The sequence below is a fragment of the Urocitellus parryii genome, chromosome 6 (genome assembly GCF_045843805.1).
Source record: "Urocitellus parryii isolate mUroPar1 chromosome 6, mUroPar1.hap1, whole genome shotgun sequence".
In the NCBI taxonomy this organism is placed as follows: domain Eukaryota; kingdom Metazoa; phylum Chordata; class Mammalia; order Rodentia; family Sciuridae; genus Urocitellus; species Urocitellus parryii.
Window position 1 is genome coordinate 120,809,375 of NC_135536.1, and position 18,649 is coordinate 120,828,023.

Below are 18,649 nucleotides of genomic sequence, written 5' to 3' on the forward strand. Positions count from 1 at the left end.
TCAATTTATGGCTTCTATCTTAAAATCAAAAACAGACTCCCCTCAAGCCAGGCATAGTGTTGTGCTCATATAGTCACAGCTATTCAGGAGGCTGTGACAAGGAAGGGTCACTTGAGTCCAGGAGTTCAGAGTCAGCCTGGGTAACACAGCAAGACCCCATCTCTTAAAAAAAATGTAGGGGGCTGGGGTTGTGGCTCAGTGGTAGAGGGCTCGCCTCGCACATGCGAGACCCTGGGTTTGATCCTCAGCACCACATACAAAAATAAACAAGTGAAATAAAGGTTTTGTGTCCAACTACAACTAAAAAATAAAATATTAAAAAAAATGTAGGGCCTCTCTTGGCCCCTATACTGTGTGGTTTCTGAATACTATTGTCTCCTAAAAGGAATGGCTCATTGGAGAAATGGATTCCTGGTCAGGAGCAAGAAATGTACAAAATAAGCCAGGAGCATCATCATACCAAATGACCAGGAAGTCATCAAAGATGACCAGGGTCTTACCAAGGACTCAAGGGCCAATAAGAAGAGGTTCCCATTGTCCAAAGATGGGCCATTTGTAGTATCAACAGGGATAATAATTGCAATGAATCCATAAATTCACAGTGACATTCAAAATGGAAAAAAAAAGTGAAAATCAGAATAAAATACAAACATGCATTGGCCATCTCTAAAGAATGCCAGGAGAACCCATTCGTTGCTCTGAAAACTTGTAAAAACAGGGAAATAATCAAGTATTGATTTTGTCTTTCCTATATAAACTGTAGCTCAGGATAACCAGGAGGGCAAGAGTATCTTTTTAAGGAGATATTCCAGCTCATAAATGAAGAAGGAAATAGAAAATTCCCATGTTTTAACCTTCACTGAAATCACAAATCCAGGCAGTGCTCACCAATGGCTGCTAACATTAAAGAGAGAGAGAGAGAGAGAGAGAGAGAGAGAGAGAGAGAGAGAGAGAGAGAAGCAGATGTCAGGAGTCTTCCTAAGGGCAGTGTGGCAGGCCACTGCCTGTGAAATGGTCTTGTGAATAAATCAACCTGGAATCGAGATGAGCTTTCAGATCTGACATCCAATTCTCAATTAACCAATTTAATACATTAAGCAACACAATAGAAATGTAATTATCAAAATCCAGACTGTGAGAAGCTCTGCAGGACAACCAAACAGTATCTCCAACAAATACTTACAAAAAAAAAAATAAGGCAGAGGGGGACTTAGAGATTAACAGAGACTTGTGGGACATAGCAACTGATCATAAAGTATGATTATCTCAATGCCAGTCTAAACAGGTTAAGAAAAAAAGCTAAGAGACAATCAGGAAAATTTAAACACTAGCAAGATATGTGGTGATATTAGCAATTATTGTTAATTTTTAAGATGTGATCATGGTAGTGTAGCTATTTTCAAGAAAATTCCTAACTTTTAGAGATACATACTAAAAAATTAGAAGTGAAATCTTCAAATATTTAGGACTTGCTTCAAAATAAATTGGAAAAGGGCAGAATAGATGAAACAAGATTGGCCACCATGGTTGTTGAAGCTGGGTGGTGGGCACATGGAGAATCATTATATAATTCTCTCTGTTTTTGTGTATTCTGGAAATTTTCTATAATAAAGAGGATTTCTTTTCCTAAGATAGCAAAATCCAGAGAAGGAAATTATCTTGACAATGTCAAGCACCTAAAATAAGGACCCCCTGAGCAAGCCATTTCCTCTTTCTGGGTTTTATCTGCTCTTGGCTGGAGATGTTTATGAGAGAAGAGGCTCTGATGGATGGGATGAGCACAACTGCCCACTTGGCTTAAGGGTTTGGCATCAAAGTTGATTTTAAATCCACTCTGACCTCCATTTATCTGGCCCTTTGGGGAATTTGGGAAGATTCATTTTTCATCCAGTGACATCCTGCATTTCTTTTATTTTAGAGCACAATTTGCTAGAAATTGAATATGGCAGATATAGATGCAAGTGATGTTTTTGACAAGATCTGGGGACTTTACTGACACTAATGGGTAGTTACAGTAAAGTGCCAGGAAGGAGGGAAGATCCCTGGAGGGTACTCCCAGAGGACTGGTGCCTCCAAAAGGAGTGGGTTGGGTTAGGCTGGGGGTGTAAAAGCTGCATTTGCAGGTTTGCTACTCCACATTTCCTCTGATAACATCCTTGCAGTACACTATGAAATGTTGGCTGTCATGGTGACAAAAAGGGACTGAAGTAAGAGACTTAGAAAGCTACTGCCATGTGAATAGGGTCTTAATATCTATGAAATAGTTTAACATGATCTTTCCCTTGAGCAAGAGGACATTGTCTAATTCCAGAAGCCATCATCAAGACTGGGCTTCTTAGAAATTAGCAAGCCAGACAGGTCTCTGTCCTCCCTTGTGCTACCTTGGTGTATCAGTTAAGAATGCTTTTAGCTGCAAGTATGGAAGCCACAGAATAGCAGGCTTGAACAAACATAGGTTTTCTTCTTTTAAAAAAAAATTTCCTAGCAATACATCTAAAGAGAAGCAAGGGCTGCACTGTCTTAACGACTCTGGGTTGATAGCTCTGAGATTCTCATAGCCTTTTATTTTTATGGTCATAAAAATGGCTGCACCAGCTATAAGCATCTGTTATGGTTTGGATAAGAGGTGTTTCCCCCAAGTTCATGTGCTAGTTAATGCATGAATAGTCACAGGTGAAATGATTAGATTTGTGAGAGTTGTAACCTAATCTTTAGATTAATATCCATTTAGATGAATAATTTGAATGGAATACTTGGTGGTAAATGTAGGCAGATGGGATATGGCTAGAGGAAGTAGGTCACTGGGGGCATGCCCTTAGAGATTAGAACTTGTCCCTTGTGTTCTGCTTCCTGGCCGCTATGAGCTGAGCAGTTTTTCCCACTACACTCTTCCACCATGATGTTCTGCCCCATCTCAGGCCCAGAACAACAGAGTCAGCCTACTATAGACTGAACATTGAAACCAAGCCCCAAATAAACTTTTCCTCTTCTAAGTAGTTCTTGTCAAGTATTTTGGTCACAGCAAGGAAAAGCTGACTAACATCATAATCTCATACAATATTCAGAGGCATTGAACAGAAATTAGCTTCTTAGGCTCTCCTGGACTATCAGGAATAAAAGGTCTTTTCCAGAAACTCTTACCAGACTTCTCATGTGTTTCTTTGCGCAAGATTGGGTCACATGGACAATCTAATTACAATGCAGGCTGGGAAAATAAGCATTGTTTTCCCCAGACTCTACTGTTGGAAGTGGGCAAGGGACCACCTGAGCAGAATTTCCCATATGACTCACATTCTTCTTTTAAATGGGACTTGGAACTCTCTGCCAGATAACATGTAACATGTTTTGTGCTATATCACCCAAGGCGCTACTCCTGCTCTTGGCTGGTGCTTGGACTGGGTACCAGTTTGCTCCCCTACATTTGCTTTCTTCAAGGCAGTCCATTCAGGAAGGCTTGAGTCTCAGAAAATGTTGGCTCTCTATTAGTCAGATAATCAGCACATGTTTACAGAGTACCCCCCATTTGCCAAGCCCCTTACGGATGCATGCAGGGATGTGTAAGCAGCCATTCCCGGACCACACAGACTGGTTGACAGAATTTGATGGAAACCTAGAAAATGTGGAATGACAGCATAGGACGACAACAGAAGCCTGCGTGCACAGGGCAGGCTGTAATTGTGAGCCTCTGTGGGGAGCAGACAGCAAAAGCTCCTGCCTCCGGGGTCAGAGAAGATGCCTTAAAGGAGGTGGGTGCCTCTGAAGAATCAGAGACCCGGAGGAGAGCCTTGAGGTTTTGGACCTGTGTGGTTTCATGTAGTTAACATGTCTTCATTCATTTAATCTCTACACCAACCATGCCAGATAATTGTCCTTACATAGCAAGGGACCAAGGGTCAAAGCCTCTAAATTATTTCCTGAAGTTTTCTAGCCAGCCTGGTGGATGGCAGCAACCCCAATATACACTTACCCAGTTTATTTTCCCCCAGTCCCCCCTCATCTACTTATCTCAGGCTCTACCCCTGATTAGAGAAGAGGGCATAAGACTCATGCCTGACCAATCCTTGAACCCCATTCCTTGGCCCAGGGGTGGTCATGCGACCTGTGCCAATTGCATAAGGGAATCAAGATGGAGTAGAAGGAGATAGATGGAGAGAAGGGCTTCAGAGGACTGTGAGTTCAGATTCTTAACCTTGAGGCCTAGTTCCTGCAACTCTTCCTTCAGTCCTGAAAGCTTCTCCAGCTTTCTCACATTCAGGGAAGTCAGTATATTCCTTTAAACAAACCCCACAGCTTTATTTAAAATATCATTCACATAGCCCACAGTTCACCCTTTAAAATGTACAATCCAGTGATTTTTAGTGTAGTCACAAAGTTGTACAACCACTACCGCGTCAGTTTTAGAACATTTTCATCATCCCCAAAAGAAACTGTATTGGCCGCTCCCTAATTCCCCCACCTCCCCGCCTTAGGGAACCGGCCTAGCTACTTTTCTTTAAGAATCTGCCTAGTCTCCACATGTCACTTACACGGAATCACACAATGTGTGCCCTTTGTGACTGGCTTTTTTCAAATAGCATAATATTTCCAAGGTTCATCCCTGTTGAAATAGAGTAATTTCTTTTTTGCTGGGATTGGCTGTGGTTAGATTTCTAGCACTTAACTAATGGAAAGTAGCTCCAGGATTTAAAGCCAGATCTGACAGACCTGTTCCTTCTGTTTTACCTGATGAAGCCAAATCATGGAGGACTTTGAATACTAGGCCAAAAAATTTAAACTTTCTGCTACAGACCATGGGAACTGCTGAGCAGAAGAATGAGAACAAGATTAGAACAAGTTCAGAGTAACAAGTTTAGTGAGATTATTCTGGGACAGTGATATTTTGTGAAGGTTTTCGTTCTGTGTGTGTGCATTACATATCATATGTGGTATATGTACACACAAATATTATAGGGCTGAAGATTATAGCAGCAATTCCCCAAACTGGGTTCCATGGAGCACTAATGTCTCACGAGAGGTGTTCTATAAGGGAATGAGAAAAACTGTGCCTTTTATCTGGAAAAATGTGGAAGCAATAAGATTGAAGACAACCAGGCTGTAGTTGACGCTCTCTGTCTAAATGAACTACTGATGCTGCCACCTCATCTTGTTATCCAAATGTACCCACCCATGCCCACTGGCCATCAAGCAAGTGAGATACGGCTGGTAGCCTCCTTCACTCTGCTTTATTCTTCATCCTCTGTGAAGGCTTATCTGAAGGAAACAGGTGATCCATGTACCATGTCATATATAAAGAAGAATATGATGGAAATAACCAAATTTCCAGAGTCAGAAAAGGAGAATGGCTTCTTGCATCCTCTGCACAACTGGGCCCTGTCCTCCATACAGGGTCACCACAGTACAGTAGGGAGAGGTGGAGAAGACAGTGCAGCAGTGGAGGCAAGGAAGGGGTGTAGGCCTCACTCAGTCCATCTGCAGTGGCCATGAGCATCCAGCACTCATGAGGCAGAGGCAACACACCTCAGCCTCATCCACCTGGCATGACCTGCTGTGCCCACTTTCTCTTATGTGGCCATCTTGGTCCCCTCACTTCTAAATCTAGTACATTCCCATGTAGGTGGTCCCTCCATGTTACCTTCCTCCATACCATTTACCAACCCAGGATCTGCCATCCTTAGAGGCCCTGTTCCACCTCCCTCCCACAATGAGCACAGGTGACTCCTGCATCCCTCCACACTCTGCTACAAGACTCTCTGTTTTGTAGGACACTGAGTATGAACATAGCTATGTCTGGTAAGCAATCCAGCCCAAAAGGAGAAACCAGCAGAATGGAGGGGATGGTACGGTATCTGCACCTCCTGGTCTCAAGGGCTCTGGGGTAGAGTCAGAAGTTGAGAAGCTATTTAAAAAAACATTTTTTTTTAAAGTTGTAGATGAACCCAATACCTTTCTTTAAATTTATTTTTATGCGGTGCTGAGGATCAAACCCAGTGCCTCACATATGCAAGGCAAGCGCTCTATTACTGAGCCACAACCCCAGGCTGAGGAGCTGTTTTCACAAGGGGCTTTGGGAGGTTCTGGACATAAGTAGAGGGTCTTTGTTGCCTGAGGAGAAAGGGCAGCCCAGCGTCAGGCTTCCTCCTGTCTCTGATGCAGAATTCAGTTCCACTTGACACACCAGGGCCTGGTAGCTTTGGGACTGTGGGAAGCAGTGGTGCTTCCATAGGGGGCACCAGAGCAGAGGCAGCCAAAGAGCCCCAAGCAGGGGCAGGGAGATGCATGAGATCCCTCCCCAGAGTTCCAGAGATAGGCAGTAGAGTCTTGGAGGGGGCCAATGTCCCCCAGGAGCACAGTAGGGCTCTGGGCTGGGGAAATGTGAGGACTCAGGTAATGTGTTCTCACTCCCTCAGGTAGTGCGCCTGGGCCTTGTCTGCTCCACTAGAGTGTGAGATCTTTGAGGGTCTTTTAGCCTTGCCCAGCCTCAAATACTCTTGACCAAGAGTCCATATGTCTAGAATGGCCAGGAGAGAAGCCAGGCATACAAAGTAAATGAGGTCTCCCCAAGAGTGGGGAGCAAGGGGAGGCAGAAGGTTCAAGTTCCAACTAAAAAAGGCTTACTTTCTTGCCCTCCACATTCCAGCTGTATTTAGCCAATGTGTAAAATAGGTGAAGACTGATAGGTGGGAAGTTAGGATACTTACCTACTCTTTCCAAACCGCTTCTCCCCCAACCTAATTCACTGGAGCCATGATACTGACAGTGGCTGTGTTCTCTATTTATTGCCACAGCTCCTGCAGGGCAATCCATCTCCCAGGTTACTGCTCCCATGGTTTGGTGACCTTGCTGCCCTCTATCTTCAGATCTAGGAGTGATAAGGGCTCATTCTGTTGCTAGTTTGTGGGTGCCTCACCATCCTTTGTTGGTTCTTTTTCATTCTGACCTTGTTAATACCCATATAAATAGTCCCTCCCTTGTGAGTTCTCCTCAATTAAGCCTTTTGAACGTGCCCTTTCCTGCCTGGAATCACCAGTAGCAACTAATTCACTTAAAAACAACATGATGAGGTCCATTTGCAGCTGGATCTATGGCCTGGACCCCACCAGTCTGCAGGAGCCCAGTTTGTGACTGCTGATGCTCGCTCAGAGCTCAACACCTAGGCAGCAGGCTCAAGCTGAGAACACCATACAGATCGATGCAGTGCTGGGGGCACCAGTACACAGTAATTTGAAACCCATGGAGCAGTCCCCAAAAGGAAAAACACTCAAGATGTGTCCAACTAGTTTAATGACTGATGCAACCATGCATTGCCAAACTACAGAGCACCAGGGGTACAAGAGGCACAGAGACCTTGAGGGGAACACTACAACATTGTCACAGGGAAAATGGGATCACCTAATGTTGATAGGGGGGAGGGTGGCCCACTGGCAACTCAGACCTATGACATATTCCTTGGGGAAACCTGCATCCTGTCCCAAAAGTGGGAACAAGTTGGCTGCCTTCACTCCCGGACATAAATTCTTGTGCAGACCACATCATCGGCGCCGAATGTCTGCAGAAAAGAAGAAAAGGAAAACCAATCAGTACAGATGCCTGTGCAAAAAATGTTTAAAGCATATTGCTAATAAGGCCAGTTACTGCCCTGTTAAAAACTGTTTGTAACAGGCATTCAATTTCCTGTTGTGCTGATGCTAAGTAAGCACTAAGGGTTTGAGGTTCCTCCCCAAGCTCCTTAATGGCAGAGGCAACTGGGGTATTGACATAAGAAATGCAAGTTTCCCAGCTTTAGTTTTGAAGTTATATCAAAAGGGGAAGAACTTCATACTGGACATTTCTGAAGGGGTTCCATCTTCTTTCAAACCACTGCAAGAGAGCAAGGGGCTTGGACAGCTGGGGTCACAGGGTTCAATACCAACAAGTGAGATGAGATTGCTTTGGAGACAGAATAGAATTGATTTCCAGGAAGCAGCTATGAAGCCTGGGAGAAAGACTCCGATGTGTAACTACAACAGGCCTCTGTATCCACAAGCTCTACATCCTCAGATTCAACCAACCACAGATTGAAAATATTCAGAAAAACAATGCATCTGTATGAACACATACACACTTTTTTTCCTCATCATTATTTCCTAAACAAAAAAGTATAACAGCTTCTTACTTATCATCTATATTGCATTAGGTATTATTAGTCATTTAGAGATGATTTAAAGTATACAGGAGGATTTGCATAGGGCATATGCAAAATAGTACCCCATTCTACAGAAGGGACTTGAGCATCCATAGATTTTCCAAAGGGAGTCCTAGAACCAATCCCCCAATGATGCTGAAGGAGAATTATAACACTCAAATCAAATCAATGGCAAGCTAGAAAATTGGTCTCAGCTGCAAAAACGCAGCACTGGCACCCTGATCTAGCTCTCCAACTCACAGCTGGGTAAACCTAAGCCATTCTCTTCCTCTCTAGGCTTGTGCGGGTGGACAATAGGGAGGGGAGGACTTGAACAAGATTATCCCAAAAGTTCTTTCCATCTAAAATTCTATGGCTCTTTGTTAGTTTGTTTGCTGATGGGAAGACACGAATCATTCCGCAGACAGAGAACATTTTTCTTCTGGCTCCTGAAATGATATTGCCCATAAGTAAGTTGTCTCAACTTTTCCAAAAACTAGCAATTACTCACATGCCTGTTCTCCTGGGCCTCTCACAGGAAGTCAGAACAGAGAAAGCAATGTGTATGTTCAAAAACCAAAACCTTCCCAAGTCATTAGGCCTGATGTGTGGGTATGTTTGTTTGCAGATGTAAAATTATCTGCTGGAAGGTCCTTATCTATCAGATTTTCACACTGGCCTGAGATTCAAAAGTTAAAATCACTGGACTAAGAGTTTAGTTTAAAAAGGACTTTAGAGTTAAACAAATTTTTAAATCCACATAACAATTGTACAATTAAGGAGTGTGTATCGCAGATTGGTCATGAAATGCTCTCAGAGAGCATTTGCTAGGGCATTATCCCAATACATGTGCTTCATAACAATACTTCTAATACTTAGCAGGAAGCAAATGACCAAATGATCCCACTAGGGATCCTCTGATTTCACTTACCCACTCTGGACACCTATCCTCTTTCCCTAATAGTGAGGAACGGGGATGATTCTGTGTCCCGGGGGTATGTGGAGGTGGAGTTCCCATCATAAATCCACTTCTCAGATATTTGGATCCTGCAGACCATGTTGGTTTTCCAGAACTCTTTGAGTTCTGTGGCCATGGAGTATCAAATAGAATGCCAAAATTTAGGAATCTGACTCTTTACCCATGTAGTAAATATTCTGGTTCTCTGAAAGCTCACTGAGGCTAACAAATGGCTTCAGGACACTAGAAGAAATCCCATTTCCAGCCCCATTTGAACTTCTCAGCCTGCAAACTATGCTTAGAGGTTGCTGAAAAAAATTCTCCATAAAATATTCCAGAGCAGTTTGAAGGAGTATACTCAGTTTTCAAAGAAACATAACTTACAGCTCAGGGGCAATTTATGGTTGGCACTGGGGGAGCTTATTTCAACTTAACCAGAATAATTTGCCTCTTGTTATATGGAGATTGCATCTCCTGATGTTTTGGATTTATTCATGATAATAACTCTTGAAACAAAAGCCCACATTTCAGATTCCAAATGTCAAGAATTAATGCTCCCTTTGAGGCTTATATAGGTTTGCTGAGCCAGGAAAGGATGCTGGGGTGGAACTATAGTGTGGGGGGAATGTGGGATTCAGAGGTGGTACAGTCCTTCTAGCAGAATTTGGTCTATGACTCTGGCTGCTCAGGTTCTGCAAAGGTTAATAAAATCACACCTTCTCAGAGCAAATTGATCTTACTTAACCCTTGGCTACACTTCAGAACCCTTAAAATCATTTGCTCTTTGCTGTCTCTGGTCCCAGTAAACCATATGTGCCTTTTCTCCAAGGTTTCCAAGTCTCAGCCTCAAATTGCTCCCCAACCCCATCAAGTATTCCTTCCCTGGAAACATTAACCAGGTTGCAAATTAAGCCAGTCCTTTCTCTATGAAAGGAGAAAAGCATGCTAAATCATCCCAGCAAGACAAGAGGGGAGAGAGAGGAAGAGATATCAAAGCAGCCTCAGTTAAAGCAATAGGGAGTTCAATTTAGGGTCTTCTTGCAGAATAAACATGTAATTTCAGGGCTGAGAGGGACCTCAGGGACCAGAAATCAACTCAACCCCTAATTTTACAGCAGGGGTACTGAGCTTGGGAAGGAAAGGACAATGCCTAGATCACAGAGAGAGTCTGTTCTGTTCCCAGAACACTTTGCCATCTCCTATTCCCAGTATTTTGGGGTAACAGTCACTAAGATGGGGCAGGTGGAATTTTAGAGGTGAGATGTTCATAAATGTCTGATGGAGAACAAAGAATGTAAATTTCTTGTTACTCAGAATGGCTTTTCCTTTTTCTAGTCTTGGGGGTGGGGTGGTTGCAAGAAGTTTGATCAGTCCTGAAACACAAAATGCTTCCTTGGGGAGTAGCATGGGGGTGGTTTGCCTCCCAGCCTTCCTTTGTTCCTCTACCTTAAAAGGGAAGAAGGGTGGGTGATTAAACTATAGGGATTTATAATTTGGCCTCACCAGGTAATTTTGTTTGTCTGAGGGTGTTTGTATGTTTCTGCCTGTATACTTTTAAGGTTAGAGTTCACCTTCTCCAGTTCTAAAGGCCCTGTCCATCCACATTGTTACATTCAGACATTTCCCAAATTAGCATTACTTCTCTGTCTCCCAAAGGCCAAAGGAGTTTGTAAGTCTGGAGGTAAAAAAGTTCTCTATGGCTTTGAGTGCTGATGTGATAAAAATTTCTAATACCTTTCCCGGCCAGCAAATGCATGAGAATGGGGCGGGGGAATCCCTTCTGTAGTAGGATCCTGGGGGACCTCACAAAGCCCAAGTATTCTGAGCCAGGGTGGAGGGGAAGTTGGCTTAAAAGAAGTCTTCCTCCCACTACCTCAGGGACATAGCAGTTTGGATAGTGGCAGGCACCCCAGCCTGTTTCTAGCCTCTATTTTGCCACTCCTCTCTCCTGCCAAATATTTAACGATGACTTTCTCTGACCTATGCTGTCATCTTGGGCTTTCTGCTCCAATTTTAACCCAGGGGTCTGGGGATGCAGCTCAGTGTTATGTAGAGATGCTTGCCTAACAGTGAGGTCCTCCACCCCAGCACTGCAAAATTAGAAAAAGAAAAATGAAAAAGCATACATTTTAATCCAAGGCAAACGTCTTTCTTTGAATGAGAATATGAGAACAACATTTTTGTGAGGGCCACCTCAGGATTATCTGGGAAACTTTGGGATCATTTCAAGGTCAAAGGGCCCTCACCAGGATGAGCTCGTCGTTGGCCAGCTCGCGGGTCCAGTAGGTTTTGGGGCCATCCCCCTCAAGCAGAGTTTGCGTGCAGTGGATTTTGTTCTCGTTCTCCCAAGTGGCTAAACTCTGCAGGCAGGAAAACCATTAGTGACATTAATTACAGTCTCGGCAGCGGGAGCAGAGACAACAATGAACACCGGAGAATAATTGCTGTGCAGAGAAGCAACACATGGTCCTTGTCACAAGCACATAGAATCTTCTCTGCTGAGCTACATAAAGTCCAAATTCAGAGTGCTGGTCACGGATTTTATGGGGTATAAAATACACCTTGTATTACACACACATACACACAGACTCACTCAAGCAGCAAAGCCTTAGACATGCCATACATCTCTAGGAATAAAATTCAGAGCACGCAATGATTCTTTTATGTCAAAATAAACTACCTCTTCAAGCAATTTGAATTTTAAAGGCAAGAACCTTCACGTTAGAACCACAAAATTTTACAACGGTTAAGATACCATGTTTGTAAGTACATCCATAGCCAGCAGATCAGGAGAAGGATTTCCTGTAGAGGTTTTGGGATAACACTTTCCTTTCTGTTTGCACTTCTCATCAGATATAGCACACAGCCTCTTGTTATAAACCTGGATGTCTCTGACACTGAGGATAAAAATGCTTCCATTTTGCAATTTATAACCTTCTAGAAAAAAATTTAAATCAAACTGATCCAAAGATTCTTCATGCTTTTGGAGGGGAGGCAAAAGGGGGGATTCTTTGCAGCTTTCCCCAGTGTCTGCACAAAGTATGGTACAGCTGGGCTGGGGAAATACTGAATGTGCACATAATTGCTTTTTAACTAACACATGGGACATCTTCATCAGGCAAGGTAGGGGCTGGGGGATAAATAAAGCCCTTCTCTCACAGTTGTTTTGTGAACCTTTGATTTTTTTTAAAATCAGAATTACTCTCCCTGGCACTAGCTACCCTTGGTTGTCCCCAAATTAAGTCCTGTCTATTATCAAGCCTTCTCCCTCAAGACTAACAATCCTGTCCTGATCTTTGGTTTTTACAAACAATGTGGTGATTTGGACCTCATATCCCACCTGTTCCAAGCCTGAGCATCACTTTCAGACTATGTCAATTTTGAGGGCCAAAGATTGCCTTGTGCATCCTGCTGGGGATGGGGGTGGGGGTGGGGCTCTGGGTTTTTCAGTCCTTCTTCCAAGCCTGGTCCAGACTCCCTGGGCACCAGCTCCAGGAGGGCAAAGGAAACAATTCCCCACTGTTTGTAATGTTTTTACTTATTTTCATTTTTCAAAAACGTTGAAGAAAACCAGGGAGACAGATATTCTGTCACTCATTTAAAATAATAGGCAGCAGCAGTAATTATTTTTCCATCTGCTTAACCGAATGCAGTTTTTTGCCCATGCAAAAAAGAAATGTACAATTGTTCATCCCTGGGTCGGTGTTTATAGAAATAAAAACCCTCTTGCCCTTGAGGACTTAGAGAGGGCACTTAGTCTACTCCCCCAGCCAGAACCTGCGTTGCTTTTGGAAAGATTCTGCCTTTCCCCGGTTGAGGGCGGGGAGGGATACCGGACTATTGGGACTGCTGAAACTGGATCCAGAGCTTTCCCAGACGGCCCAGGGACCCAAGGGGCGGGACAGGAGAGCTGCTGTTCCACCTGCGACAGGAAACGTGGCAGCAGCACTGCCCTGGAGCCAGGCAGCCCCTGCAACCTCTTCCTCCGGCGCGGCCTGCTCTTGCGCGGAGGGTGCCCCAAATGGCTGCAGAAGTCACAGCTAGGAACGCTAAGCAGTCCAGAGCCCGCGTTTTAAGAGTGCCCGTTAGCACCTCAGGGTGGTTCAAGGATGGGTTCGGAGAGGGGGTAGGACATTTTCTTTTGAGCCCAGGGCAACCAGGTTTCACAAACCCTCCTGCAAACAGCACGAAAGCACGCCACAGGCTGCTAAGAGAGACATATTTCTACGGTGGCAGGAGTCCATGGGCCGCCAGCGGGAACCTGGGAACACTTGCGCGGGCTATGAAACCTCACCCTGCACTTGCGTCCGTCCACAGTTTCCTCCTCGAAGCCTTCTCCGACCTTGAAGTTGATCTCAGTGGTGCGCACCGTGGTGGAAGTCTTGATGTAGAACTGATCCCCATCCTGGCGGATCTCCACGTGCGGCTTGGACGCGGCAGCCACGGCCACCTTCCTCAGCATGGCGTTCACACCTGCTCAGGAAAGGGCGCGTGCACCACCGTCTCGGGTCATAGGATCTCACCATTCACCCCTCGTCCACGGACCTGTTGGGTACTTCCCGAAATCTCTAACTTTACCAGCCATAAAATCTACCTGTCCTTGCCCTAGATTTCGAGATGAGAAACAGGCTAAGAAAGGTAAGTGGCTTTCTCCAAGTCACCCAGTGAATTCGCGGCAAAGCCTAGTCTCTAATTGAGTTCCCAAATTCCAAGCCCCTAACTTTCCAGTAATCGCTCCTCGCCCTGATCTAGCGCGAAATAAAGGCGGAACCGTCGGGTTAGACGCCCAACATCCAGCAAACGTTTTCCTGAACCGGTAGGTCCCTGGCACTACTCGCCTCTGGGAGGAGAGATGCCCATGGAGATGGAAGCGATTTATCGCTCGCTCCCTGGATTCTCTTCTGCCTGAGGTTCCCCAATGTGCACCCTCACTGGGGCCGGGACGCCGCACCTCGAAAGCCGCTTTTCCCCGTAGGGGAGCGCCCTTCTCCCCAGCTTACCCAGTGCCTTGAGGAGCTCGTCGAAATTCTCGCTGCTACGCATTTTCCAGGTGCCGGCGAAGTTGGGCATGGTGGCGGTGGCGGTGGCGGCGGCGCTAAGGTAGCGGCAAGCACGGACAGCGGCGGCGCAGCGGGCACACTCGGAGCTGCAAGGCGGAGACTGGCGCTCTGCGCCCAGCAGCGCGCGCCTTGAGTCACTGCGAAGGTGCCCCCCCTCCCGCTTGGGCCCCGCCCCTACCCCCCGCGGCCCCCACTCAGTGTGATCCCAACTCCCGCCCAACCCTTCCCCCACTCCGCCTTGGCGTCCCAGCCTCGGGTGGTGCCGGCCTGAAACGGGTTCTCCAACTTGGGGGGCACCTCCGTCACTCCCAGGCCACCCCTATTCTGTTTTAAAATGAGTGATGGGAAGTTTGAAAAAATGAGACTGGTCCTTGTCGAAGCTTGGCCTTGAGAATTTGACATCATTCTACTTTTGCATATGTTTGAAATATCCATTCTATAAAGTTAAAATGGGTAGTGGGGTCATTAGGGGAAAGGAGCCACTATCTTCCCTTTCAGTCGTGCCTTCTGAGCGTCACCAGACAGTCCGGTCCCCTCCCCTCCCGCGTGTGGGATCCTGTTCCTCATCCCCACCACATACCTCTCGCCTCTGCCGCGAGACCATAGGAGTGAGTGGCGGGAAAGCCCCAACCCCCAACCCCACCAGCCTGGGCACTACTAGGCTCGCACGAGATTGTCGTTCTGCGTGCTTTGGTAGGGAAGGCCTTCAGGCCTTTGTCGTTCGCCCCAGACAGACTTTGGGTTGGGAGGGTGGACTGAACAAACTCCAGACCACGGGATAATTTCGTCCTGTTTTGCAGAAAAGCAAGGCTTTGCGTTCTGTAGTCAGGTTGGGAAGGCCAAGCGGAAGAAGACTCCTCCCTTCTTTTTCTCCCAAATATGTACCATGCCAGGGAGTACACTTTCCCGCCGCTCTCACAGCTCTTCACTGCAGACCTCAAATTTTCCTTCCTGCCTTTTTCCACTATTTCACCAGCTGTACACCCCAGCCAAACTGCAAAACTCAAGATTCTAGAACCTGCTATGCATCTGTCCGTCTCTAAGCCTTTGTCCATGCTGTGCCCTCTCCAGCAATGCTTCTTTCCTCTTCAGGTTAATAAAACCTTTCTCATTCATCAAAGCCCATCTTTATGTAAAATTAATTACCTTATCAAATATGAATATTTTTCTTTGAACTTACACATCCCTTTTGGTTCTGCTCTTATTTGGGTCTTAACTCTGTTGTAATCTGAATTTGTAGAGGACAGTTATTGAAGTTTACCAATCTCTCTTCCTTTCCTCAGGCCCCATCAGGAAGGCTCAATAACTGCATTGATTTGAGAAGGATGTAAGTGTTCCATGGCCCTAGGGTGGTGTGGGGGTAAAGATTCCCCAAGGACCTGGGAGTAATCTGTGTGAATGCTTGCTGAACAGGGCCCTGGACTTCTGGATGTGACTGGGTCTAGTCTCCTGCCCAGAAGGAACCTAAGGAACTAAGGAACTAAGAAAGCAACTGAACAGGAGAGCATGGAAAGGGACGGTCACCAACTGGAAAGGAGTATGGGCAGGGCTGGCTTTATGCACATGCAACTGGTATAGTCACACAGGACCAAGCACTTAGAAGGCCTTGGTGATTGGATTGGAAAATGAAAAAGCAGGAATGATCTGCAATTGCCATTTTGAAATTCTTAGTGATTTTTGAAAAGGGATCCTTTTCGTTTTGCACTGGCAACTGCAAATTAAGTACCTGGTCTTCAATGTGGAAGGAGGAAGATGAGGCTGTCATGGAATCATACCTGCTTCACACAGGATCTAGTATCTCTGTAGTGAGGGAACGTAACACAAGTGCCATACAGCTGAAGCAGGTGTCTGCCCCCATCTAACATACCTCCAGCAAGGGGTCAGTCATCTCAAGCCAGAGTGGGGAGGTGCTGGGGGTTACTGGAGGAGGGTAGCAAAGTTGGAGTTAGTACTATAATTAAGGCCCAGGGAAAGTCTGTGAAGATAGAGGGCTGTGGAAGAGACATGAAAGTGACTGGCCGGTCTTGCAGCAAAGGCACTTGGTGGACAAAGGGGGCAAGAGGGAGAGGGAGAGAGTCATTGTAATAGAGAGGATGGAGCAAGATAAGCCAGGTGAAGGGTCTACCCCCCAGGTTGGTGGTGCCATGACAGGAGGGTAGTGGTGTTTTTGTCCAGGCACAAAATGAGAACAAAGCAGAGGCAGGGTCCAGGAGGGAGGAGGGCACAGCCAGTTCAGCATTGGAGTGTGAGTTGATCCTGGAGTCTTTGTGTGCCCACTGTTGTAGTCAATGGAAATCCAGAGGTGGCCAGCATAGACAGAAGGAGTCAGATGTCTCAGAAACCCCAAACCTCATCACATGGTACATTGAAGGGAAGGTCAGGGTACCATCACTGGCCTGGCTACCAGGGGAAACCCTCAGCCAAGAGGGGAACAAAAATACCACCATCAGAGTATTTCTTGGACCCAGCCCCAGGTTTCAAAGCAAGACCCCTGTTAGACAGAGGAGATCCAACTCTTGGAATGGACCTCAAAACAGACTGACAGAACCATCCCAAACCCTGTAAGCCTTCCTGTCTTCTTTCTTCTTTTCTTTAGCTTTCTGTTTAGTAACTCTTTCCAACTACCCCTCTGAGCCAGGAACTGGGTGCCACTCTAGGGATAGTAACCAATCAAGATCCAGGTCCTGTCCTGAGTGCTTGCTGTTTAACTGGGGGAGAAACTTAGAACTCTGTGATCACTATGTGGGCTAGTGCTCAAGTGGCAGGTGCTTGGAGTAGATCTGGAGGGACTGAGAGAGATTGTGTGTGTGTGTGTGGGGGGGTATAATCAGAAGAAAAACGCATGCGTGGCAAGAGAAGGTCAGGGCTTAGTAGCTAGGGAGAAAATGGGGGAACCAAAGGTCTGAACGTGCTGTGAGGTAGAATGACTGTTGTGCCCGGGCAGGCAGGTAGGAAGGTCAGAGATCAAAACACTGGAGTTTAGGATAACGATGAAGCCATGTTTAGGATGCTAATGTCACGGTGAATCTTAAAAAGGAGTATTGGATGTGCAGAATTTCCTAAATGTATTGAGGACATATATGTGGAGTATATGGCAGGACTGATGTTTCATAGAATCCACTTCAGTCAACTTCACTGAGAGACAGTCGGAGCCATGAAAGTTTTGTTTTGTTTTGTTTTTAATTTGTTATACATGACAGCAGAATGCATTTCAACTCATTGTACACAAATAGAGCACAACTTTTCATTTCTCTGATTGTACCCGATGCAGTCACACCATTCATACAGTCATACATGTACATAGGGTAATAATGCCTGTCTCATTCCACCATCTTTTCCATTCCCATTCCCCCTGCCCTCCCCTCACTCCCCTCTGCCCAATCTAAGGTTCCTCCATTCTTCCCTTGCCCCACCCCACCTCATTAGGGATCAGCATCCACATATCAGAGAAAACATTTGGTCTTTAGCTGTTTGAATTGGCTTAGCATGATATTCTCCAACTCCATCCATTTAGCATGATATTCTCCAACTCCATCCATTTACCTGCAAATGTCATAATCTCATTCTCCTTTAAGGCTGAGTAATATTCCATTGTGTATATATACCACAGTTTCTTTATCCATTCATCTGTTGAAGGGCATCTCAGTTGATTCCACAGTTTAGCTATTGTGAAATGAGTTGCTATAAGCATTTTGATGTGGCTGTGTCACTGTAGTATGCTGATTTTTAAGTCCTTTGGGTATAGACAGAGGAGTGGGATAGCTGGGTCCCATGAAAGGTTTTAAGGACAAAAGTGACTTGGTCAGGTTGTGCTCTTTTCAGGGGTGGGGGGTTCTGGGCATCCCCAGAAGTGCTCTGTCCCACTGTGCTACATCCCTCGTCCCTCAGATTATATTTTAAACAGATCCCGCTGGTATGAATGGAAGATGACTTGAAGATTGAGAGTTGATACCTGGAAACCAATGAGGAGTCAAAGGGAGGAGAGAAAGAAGGTTTAAGCTTGAAGAGAGACCAGATTTGAGAAATATTTAGAAAGTAAAATTCATAGGATGAGGTGGAAGAGGAAGAGAAATAGGTGCTGGGTTTCTAGGGGGAATCCGAATGGAAGGTGAGACCACCAACAGATGGTGGTTGTGGTTTTCTAAGGAGGATACTGAGGTCTGCCCTTGGATATAATAGCTTTGAGGTTCATGGGAGCAAACAGATGGAACTGTTCAGAGTGTGAACTCCAGTGTATCAGGAGGGAGCACCTTGGAAAGTCTTGAGGACAAAGGAGTCAATTTGTCACATTGTGGGACTTCAGATCTAGAGAGAGAGCACCTGGTATAGGATAGTAATATGGATCAACACAACATTGGAATTTGGGAAGTTATTTCAGACTTCAGAGTGGACCTCTGATGGGGCAGTGGGAGGGACTTGCATTCCAAATGAAATTCTAATGCCACTTGGTCTGAGAGTTTGTTGAAGTGG

The 18,649-nt window shown here is 45.5% G+C and overlaps 1 protein-coding gene across 2 annotated transcripts; it reads right to left on the reverse strand.

Annotated features, from left to right (window-relative positions):
- Nucleotides 1–7,495: 7,495 nt before the first annotated feature.
- Nucleotides 7,496–14,189, reverse strand: Crabp1 (cellular retinoic acid binding protein 1). Of its 2 annotated transcripts, XM_026400553.2 has the most exons (4): nt 14,120–14,189; nt 13,414–13,592; nt 11,366–11,479; nt 7,496–7,546 (listed from the first exon to the last, which is right to left on the reverse strand). In XM_026400553.2, exons 1-4 carry the CDS (start codon nt 14,187–14,189, stop codon nt 7,496–7,498), a joined length of 414 nt encoding a protein of 137 aa, XP_026256338.1. The 2 variants fall into 2 exon arrangements, with proteins under 2 accessions (XP_026256338.1, XP_026256339.1); XM_026400554.1 differs by lacking the exon at nt 11,366–11,479.
- Nucleotides 14,190–18,649: the final 4,460 nt, after the last annotated feature.